The 10,004-nt window shown below is 42.6% G+C and overlaps 1 protein-coding gene across 1 annotated transcript; it reads right to left on the bottom strand.

The window, feature by feature from the left end:
- Positions 1-2,543: 2,543 nt before the first annotated feature.
- LOC106585045 (uncharacterized) lies at positions 2,544-9,546 on the bottom strand. Its single transcript, XM_014170795.2, has 6 exons — positions 9,258-9,546; positions 7,660-7,802; positions 7,388-7,452; positions 6,724-6,834; positions 6,160-6,261; positions 2,544-3,145 (listed from the first exon to the last, which is right to left on the bottom strand). Exons 1-6 carry the CDS (start codon positions 9,489-9,491, stop codon positions 2,865-2,867), a joined length of 936 nt encoding a protein of 311 aa, XP_014026270.2. The 5' UTR covers positions 9,492-9,546; the 3' UTR covers positions 2,544-2,864.
- Between the last annotated feature and the right edge of the window lie 458 nt (positions 9,547-10,004).

Raw genomic sequence — 10,004 nt, 5'->3', positions numbered from 1 at the left:
CCTCAGACGGACGCTGTGGTCTGTGGGGCCATGCGGCTATTGGCAATGGGAGGAGTGACACCCCCTCCTACTCTCCAGACAGACCATCCACCTCCCGGACATGGACATCGCCACCTGCCATGACGTGCAGGACGTAGATAAGCTCTGTGCCTACTACTTCTACTTCTTCCCCATCTACTCCATCTTCTTCTTCATTCCCTCTGGTGTTCACCGCCGTGTGCTAGGTCCGGATCGTGCAGGCCCTGGCCGTTGCCAACATGGAGAACCACTCCAGGAAGACGCGGGCAGTGGTGATGGCAGTGACGGTGCTGGTGGTGTTCGTGGCCTGCTTCACCCCCACCAACGTCCCTCTCCTGGTGCATTATCTCAAGCTGGCCCATGGACACAATGGTGGGCAGCCTCAGCTGCTGCCTGGACCCCTCATCTACTACTTTGGTTCGTGCCAGAGACAGGCTGCAGACAGGCCGGGCCAGGGGCAGAGCTCAGCTCTCAGACATCATGGCCTGATGCTTTGGGCTGAGAATTTGATCACTCTAGGACTGCATCTCGATAGTCTAGAGTGGCTTCCTCTCCTCGTCTACTTCTCTTAATTTGCACTGAACTGAAAACATTGTAAATTATAGATGAAGGCAACATGTGGATGCCTACCAGGCATTTGCTCTCACCTGTCCAGTACTTTAGTCAAATTCAGCTGAAAGTAAAGAGACAAGGAGATGCTGCCACTGTTTACTGTGTCCAGCTCATCAGGTGGCAAAGCTGGAATTAATTGCACTTCTCTTTAATTGTCTTAATAATTTTCTTAGTTTTTTCCTTGTTTGCGTAATGTCAAGGGACATATTTTAATGCCAGTCTACCGGTATGTACAATTCTACAAATGCTTTGTTGCTGCAACTGTATATTGAGTAATGTTGTTAGTGTGCACTCTACATGGACTGAGTGTACAAAACATTAAGAACACCTTCCTAATATTAAGTTGCCCTCAGAACAGCCTCAATTCGTGGGGCATGGACTCTACAAGGTGTCAAAAGCGTTCCACAGGGATGCTGGCCCATGTTGACTCCAATGCTTCACACAGTTGTGTCAAGTTGGCTGGTAGTAGATCTCTAATCCAAATAGCTTGTTCCATCTCATCCCACAGATGCTCAATTGGATTGAGATCAGCTGAATTCACTGTCATGTTTGTGGAACCATTCCTAGACAATCCTAGCCTCGTGGCATTATCCTGCAGAGGAAAAAACTATTCGCAGATGGAGACACACGGTATGATGGATGCATGTACAAAGGGGTTTTCACCATATCCTAGTCCTCCCATCAGCGTAAAACAGCAGGAACCGGGATGCATCAGAGTCCAATGTTTTTGATCCTTAGCCCACTGCAACCTCAGTTTTTTGCTGGAAGAAGGTGGTCGGCTGCCGCACCCCATTCGTATCAAGGTACGACGAGTTGTGCATTATTTTATGGATCACAATTTGTGTCAGCCTCCTTTGTCCTCTTTCATCAATTACCTGTTTTTGACCACTGGCCTGCCGTTGGCTGGATGTCCTTTGGGTGGTGGACCATTCTTGATACACACAGGAAACTGTTGAGCGTTTAAAATCCAGCATCGTTGGAGTTCTTAACATACTTAAACCGGTGCGTCTGTCACCTACTACCATACCCCGTTCAAAGATACTTCAATGTTTTGTCTTGCCCATTCCCCCATCTGGTGAATTTAGGCTGAAAAATCCCCTTCATCTTCACTGATTGAAGTGGATTTAACAGGTGACCTCAATAAGGGTTCATAGCTTTCACCTGGTCAGTCTATCTTATGGAAAGAGCATGTTTTGTACACTCAGTGTATATGACAATGTCTATTACTATGCACTCCACATTTGAAGAAATGGTCCATATTGTCATGCTGTGTTTCAAAACCACAGTATTAACATGCATAGTTTAAATCTCTACACGTTTCAAGTTAAGTATAGAAGTAGTTGGCGGATTTCTTAAAGGAAAATACCAGTCAAACTTTTAGTATGTTTCTTTAGTCCACTGTTGATACAGTCCCAAAATGTTTTGCATGTCAGCAATGTTTTTATTTTATTTAACTATGCAAGTCAGTTAAGAACAAATGTTTATTTTCAATGACGGCCAAACCCAGACGACGCTGTGCGCCGCTCTATGGGACTCATGGCCGGATGTGATTCAGCCTGGATTCGAACCAGGGACTGCAGTGACGCCTCTTGCACTGAGATACAGTGCCTTAGACCGCTGCGCCACTCGGAAGCCCTCAAACAATCAAGTTTTCAGGATATAGAACTTTCAAAATACAGAAAGTGTCACAGTATGATGCTTGTTTTGTATTTTGAAAGTTCTCTTAAACTTGATTCTGACATGCAAAATGTTTTGGGACCGTATCAACAGTGGACTAATGAAACATTTTTGAGTGGAATTGTCCTTTAACTCACTTCTCAATATAGCCCATGTAACCTAGATGTGTACAGGAAGTTTTACATTGTACATCCAGTGTTATGTTCAAATCGTATAACTTGAAAGGAAAAAAGTTACAAGGTTGAATGTGTTTATTTAAATGTCTTTGTTTGAACAGTAATGTTTTGTTATTTAAGATACCTTGAACTGTTATCAAATAAACAGTAAAAAGACAAACAGTTCATGGTAAAAACTTTAGCATTTTTTAACAATACATTGTAATATTACAGCACATAGAACTTGTCATGAGTATGTAAGACATGATTTAAAAACGCATATGTAAGACATGATTTAAAGTGCATGGAAGTACGAGTGGTATTTGGTTAGTGGTTATGGGATCAGAGTTCCACTAAAGGGAGGTTTTGTTGGGCAACACGGTGAGGATCTGGTTCTCTTATTCACTTCGTTGTCTTCTCCTCCTCTGTAGCCTTTTCCTCCTCTGTAGTCTTTTCCTCCTCTGTAGTCTTGTCCTCCTCTGTAGCCTTGTCCTCCTCTGTAGCCTTGTCCTCCTCTGTAGCCTTTTCCTCCTCCGTAGCCTTTTCCTCCTCTGTAGCCTTTTCCTCCTCCGTAGCCTTGTCCTCCTCCGTAGCCTTCTCCTCCTCCATAATCTCCTTCTCCTCCTCCACCACCACCTTCTCCTCCACCACCTTCTTCTCCTCCTTGTCATCAGGGCACAGCTCTGAAATACAGAGAAAGTGTGAGGATATTCAGTGGCGACCCGTCATTCAGGGCAGGTGGAGCCCCACCTGTTTAGCAAAAAATTGTCATTGTTTTGCATGTTATTTGGGCATGAATACGTGTCACACATCAGTTTGCAAACAATGTAAAAAAATATATATAATAATTGAGTTAATAAAGCCGCATGCTTTAAGTAAGGCAGCTCCAAAATGCAAGTGTTTCAGCCTAGCTCAGTGCTTTCGGTGGTGGTGGGGCAGCCAGCGGAATATACGGAGCGCAGGGGTTGGTAATGTAATCTATTTGCGCCGTGATTGGCTCAGTGTTCTGTCACTCATGGGGACGCTACGTCGCCGCAACATCTACTGGGAGAGCTCGAAAATTCAAGCCCCTTGAGTGGTGCCATAGAGTTACATTAGAAGTGCCCATCCAAGAAGGCTCCAGATCATTGGCCACAGATAAACTGACATCAAATCACGTTATATCTGCCGTAGCTTTGATTGGACTGAAGTCTGGGTTTAAGGATCTCTTTTCCAAGTTTAAAAGGATAAACATTCAACACCATGGGTCAGAGAAGGTTGAATACATTGGCCATGCTATCAATCCAGCATGACTTCTGCTGCGTTCAAAACAACTGGAAACTCAGAACTGGGAAATCTGTTTTCAGTGAGTTCAAGACAACTGGGAACTTGGAGGAAAAAATGAGCTCCGACTGGGAAAATACATTTTGAACGATCATCCAACTCAGAATTCCAAGTCGGGAACTCTGGCCTCTTTCTAGAGCTCCGACCTAAAGATCACTGACGTCATCATGTTTCAACCTTGTTTTTTTTCCAGAGTTCTCATTTGTCTTGAAAGCACCATAAATGGAGAAAATGCCAGATTTTGATGACAAAATTTGCTCAAAGGACCACCGCGCCACCTTCCTGTTCAAGTGATCACAACAAGGTAAAGTCCAAAAACTGTACATAAATTATGTAATATGCCAGGGAGATATGTATACTGTAGCTAAGAAAGTAATACTCAGTGTATGTTGTGTAGTAAGCTGTTAGTAGCCCATGTGCCTCACCCTAATCATTTGGTCCCTTTTCCCCTCGTCATTTAGCCTACTGTTCTGACTTGGTGGTGCACATGTAGCATGTTTTAGAGAAATGTAATCATCGAATATTGTAAAAGCTTTCATTGTCTGCTTATATGCCCCCTTTATTTATCCTATGGTTCTGACTTACAGGGAGAATAATGTAAGAACGGCCCATGTTCTGAATTCTGTCACTGGACATTTCAAAAAGTGCTGAACAAATAATTATATTGACTACGTCCGTCCTAGTTCGCTCATTAATGTCTTAATCGAAATTACGGATTGCCTCTTTTCTGCTCGTTGTCCCCTTATGCCATAGTTTGTACATCACAATTGTCAGTAGAAAACGAATTTGCTTAAGCAAGTCAACCATATCAGCTATGTTTTTTTTTAAAGGCATTAAATGAGGCTGAATGAACTGTTTTGCTGCCAGACAAGGCTCCGCTGATAGCCAGGTGTAGCAGTAGTAAGGATTCACTCCATGGTGCTGAAAAGAAAGCTCTGCTGTTGGGACAGCTTTATGTAGGCCCCAATGGTTTGTGGTCACCGTTTATAGTGCAATTAATGCATTGTTTAGTGTTGTGTTGGGTAGTGGCTTTGCTGGCATACATCCCACATTTTGGAGGATAAAACTGAGGAAATAATGGATGTACCACTTCTCAGTGTCACAGATTTTTGTATAATTTCCATTTCCTGCCCCAATTGCATATCCTCTATAACGCAGGCCTACTTTGTTCCCACAGGGAATCGAGTCTGCTTTATATGTAATGGCCACTAAAATTACAGAGCATTTACACTGAGTATACCAAACATTAGGAACACATTCCTAATATTGAGTTGCACCCCCCTTTTGCCCTTCGAAAAGCCTCACATGGATGCTACAAGGTGTTAAGCGTTCCACAGGGATGCTGACTGGCCTGTGACTTGCTTCCCACAGTTGTGTCAAGTTGGCTGGATGTCCTTTGGGTGAAGGACCGTTCTTGATACACACAGGAAACTGTTGAGCATGAAAAACCCAGCAGCGTTGCAGTTCTTGACACAAAACGGTACGCCTGGCAGCTAATACCATACCCTGTTCAAAGGCACTTAGATTTTTTTGTCTTGCCCATTCACCCTCTGAATGGCACACATACACAATCCATGTCTGTTGTCTCAAGGCTTAAAAATCCTTCTTTAACCTGTCTCCTCCCCTTCATCTACACTGATTTGAAGTGGATTGAACAAGTGACATCAATAAGGGATCATAGATTTCACCTGGATTCACCTGGTCATTCTGTCATGGAAATGATTTATATGCTCAGTGTATATTACGGTAGTGATGTCTCCCCCTTGTGGTTTTGCATGATTCTGTCACAGTGAAGTAGTAGTCCGTGGTTTGCTGTAATAGTGTTCCATTACAATGGTAAAAAAGAAACCAAAATATTTCTCAAGCAATAATTTAGCTAGGACTGTCTGGGAGTGGTTTGAGGGGAGGGATATGTAATCTGAAAACTAGCTGTTATTGGCAGAGAAGTTTGGAACTCTTTAATTGGTCTATATCAAAACTCCACCCATGCAAAACCTGCTGATAAGAAAGTCCTTAGTTGCTGGTTGAAAATACAATCTACAATCAGGAAATAACACTGTTCAAATTTTGTAACACTTAGTGTTAGTTTCATCAGCTGTTGTACAATATTATACAAAATGCAGATTTATTTTTTTTGACGGCATTGGGCCTTTAATGGTGCTGAAAACAAGATGAGCCTGTATTACTGTGGAACTAAATCCTGACAATGGAATGGCGATTGTTTTCTCTGTCTGCACAAGATCCATTTAAAAAGGGACTTGTGACTGCTCTTATGATTTAAATTCCCTCAAACACAAGTTTCACATTTTGTAGATTTTTTACCATCTATAAAAGATAATAAAAAAGATGAGGAGGAGCAAAGAGAACCGCTGACCTGTTTTTCCATCGTAGGTCTGGTGTTTCTCTGGGAAGTTCAGACACTCTGCCTGTTTCTTATAGGTGTCCAGGTATGTGTGATCCATTTTCCCTGTCCTTGCTGAGAGAGGGACAGCGAGAGAGAGGCTGGTGAGGTGACCTACAGTATCTTGCTGGTGTAATCTTTTATGGCTGGTAACAGACAACAAAAGGCTCATCTTCCATTAAGTCTTTCAAAGCATTGAATATATCTCGCTGGTTCTGAAATAGTGACCGATCTCTTTGACAGAAAGATACCGTTTTAACACCTTATCGATGTAGGGTCAACTCCAGGCTTTCACAATGCTTTGTCTGGAGTATAGCATGCCTAAACTGCTACTATTTATCAATGTCAATACGTGGGGTTAGCCTGATCCCAGATCTGTATGTGCTTAAGCCAACTCCTCTGACCATCGTTGTCATGCCATACATTTGTCATGACACTGAACCAGCAGTTAGGAATTGGTTAAAGCACATCCAGATGGGTCCAGACAATTTTGGGGATGGACTTACTCAAACCAATTGATTGATTGATTGGACTTACTGAACAGGAGCAGGTATCTGCCAGTAACATCTCCATTACGAGATGTGTCTGACCAAAGCAGGCAGTCAGGGCAGGTCTCCAGGTACTGGCCTTTGTGTTCAGACAAATGAACTGTGGATCCACAAAATAAAATACAATGCCTTATCCATTATGATTAGGACATTTGCTAACGCTTTTTTTCTGTCCTGCTTCAGCTGTTACAGTACACAAATTCAACACAGTTGGTAAGTACCTTACACCAAATGGCAGGTTACTTTTTGGTGCTTGTTTCAGTGACTACCAAAGAAAAGAAAATGTAATTATTATTGCTACATGATTACCATGTAATTTCCAAGTAAAAAATACCGGACTGTAAAATACAGTAACAGTACATTTTATTTGTTATTTATCTTTACAGGCATACGATGACATACAGAGAATACATAACATAATGACAAGGCAATATACACAATAATAGTTAAGTGGATAAAGCCCCTCTCTTGTTGAGCAGCTAAATGTTTTCCTCCCTCAGATGTAGAGCACTAGCCAGGTTGCCAGATTATTTCTGCTTCAGCCAACTTGCTCCTTTGTCGATGTCCTATTTGGCATAACAACGCCAGAGGAGGGTGTTGGCTAAAGCACAGGCAGATATGGCAACCAGGCTAGTAGAGCACAGGTCACTTACTGTGTACTGTGGAAGTGGTGCCGGAGATGGTAGCATGTGTTGTACCCATGACGCATTTGCCATCACTGATGGAACATTTTGGAAAACGTGTTAGCATGTTGTATGATTCATTGCTTAGGTGCCAATTTGAAACGTTGTCTTTGCTTTCAGAGAAAGGTGAAATTAAATGTCTACCATTGCACATACTTTCCTGATATTAAATAAAGCCCATTCCAAACTACTATAACATTCACTAAAGTCTGCATTCATATCCACAATATAGCCAGACTTACATGCGGTCTCCCCATCTTAGGGTGACTACTTTATGGTCCGATGTAGCCGACAGGTCTATCCAGGAGCTTTTCAGAGTCCCCAAAGCATTTTGGAAGAATGAATGATCCGCAGACCCCATCACATACACCCATTTGCCATAGAGCTGCCAGTCACAGACAAGGAAAAACACATGAGTTTCATACCATCAAAATTGCCTCATCCTATACCAATTTGGACCATTTGAAGTTGGAAGAAACACAAGGGTAGTATAGTAAAACAAAAAAAAGTGTAGGTATTATGGATCAACATCCCCTGCCTTACCATGGATGTACAGTTACCTATCCAATAGAAGACAGGGGTTTCTTTAATGGAGGCCTTTCTAATGCAAATTCGGTTGAGTGTGGAGTACCACAGGGCTTGGTCCATTTATTGTTTTCGGTGTTTACTAATGACCTTCCTTGAATAAAGCCTATGTGTCTATGTACTCTGACGACTCAACTGTATACACGTCGGCTGCAACAGTAAAATAACTGATAGGTTTTAGAATGGGTAACTAGCAATAAGCTGGTGCTAAACATCTCAAACTAAAAGCATCATTTTTGGGACAAATCACTCACAACCCTAACCCTCATCCGGATCTATTACTGAATGGGGCTATTGAGCAAGTTGAGGAGACAACTGCTGGGTGTCAACCTAGATGGCAAGCTATGATGGTCAAAACATAATTATGACTTAACGGTTACTAAAATGTGATGAGGTCTGTCTATGATAAGGCATTGCTCTGCTTTCTTTATCTCAGTCAACTAGACCCTAGTGTTGTCACACGTCCAGTTGTGTGGTCAGGTGCAGCAAAGAAGGAATTAGGCAAATTGCAGTTGGTGCAAAACAGAGCGGCACGTATTGCACTTAGATGTACACGGAGTACGAATGACATGCATGTCAATCTCTCCTGGCTCAAAGTTGAGGAGAGATTGACTGCACCACTATTGGTCTTTGTGCAACGGATTGATCTGTTGAAGGTACCGAACTGTCTGTTGAAGCAGTTGGCACACAGTTCAGACACTCATCGGTACAACAAGACATGCAACCAGAGGTCTCTTCACAGTCCCTAGGTCCAGAACAGAGGCTGGGAAACACACAGTATTAAAATAGAGCCATGACTACATGGAACTCTGCCACAGCAGGTAACTCAAGCTAGCAACAAAACCAGACTCAAAGAACAGATAAAAGAACACCTTACAGCACGACGGGAACTGTGAAGAGACACAGACATTTATATGCATTTTGTATTGTATTTTGCATTATGTATGTGATACGTGATATGACTGTGGTATGTGCTTGTCTCACCATCTTAAGATGAATGCACTAGCTGTGGGTTGCTCTGGATGGGAGCGTCTGCTGAATGGTTACATTTTAGTGTAAATGTGCTATATATTATTTCTTTTATTTGTGTTTCCTGTTTTGGAAACCCCAGGAAGAGTAAATTGCGGATCCTAATAAATACTTCACAGCATCTGTCACTGTCCAAAGTAGGTTTGCCAGATAGGTAGTAGGGTGTCATCTGAGATGTATTCATTAGGTCCAAAATATAATATTTAGTATTATGATCACAACTTACCTCGGTATGGTCCTCCAGTACCAGGGGTTTGACCAGTTCTTTACAGTCCGGTGCAGATGCAGCACTCATAGAGGCTAGAGCCAGGAGAGCTACAACCAGCTGAACAGCCATAGAGAGAGGTAGAGAGAGATGGAGCAGAGACACTGAGGACGACCGTACAGTACAGCTAGAGCAGAACACCTCTACTGCTGGGGCATATGCCTCCCAGAGGCTTAGACAAAAACACTGTTGCATAAGGGGCAATGTGGAGGAGGAAGAGGGGAGGCTTTCAACATGCTTCACTGCTTGAATGGGTAAATGGAGGGCTAAATCAGCATTCATTTCCAGACTTGTCTTATATAACTCTGAATGGATGTCCCCTCCCTGACTGAGTAGACACCATCTATTAGCTAGGGACCAGAGCACTCTAAAAAGAAGCTTCTGTTTGGGACTATTGTCCTTTAATGAATTCAAATGGATAGCCTGGATACCAGCTAAATGATAACATCCACATTATGGTGAAAAGGGCCTCTCTCACTTGCTTTTGTTTGAAGGAACTTTTGTTACATGTAGCAACAAGCTAAATAATTAAATGATCAATAGCATGTACATTGTGTCTGGTTTGGAATAGGACCACAGTAAAAACAACGTTGCAGGATGAAGAGGGATGCAGCCCGTGGTTTGGTGTATGTGGACATGGGGGGGTCTTACACTTTCTCTTGGGTTACCTGGCAACCAACTGCCTTGGTCCCAAAACAAAAAAGCTTC

The sequence above is a fragment of the Salmo salar genome, chromosome ssa24 (assembly GCF_905237065.1).
Source record: "Salmo salar chromosome ssa24, Ssal_v3.1, whole genome shotgun sequence".
NCBI classification, from domain to species: Eukaryota; Metazoa; Chordata; class Actinopteri; order Salmoniformes; family Salmonidae; genus Salmo; species Salmo salar.
This window is presented reverse-complemented; position numbering and strand designations above follow the sequence as displayed.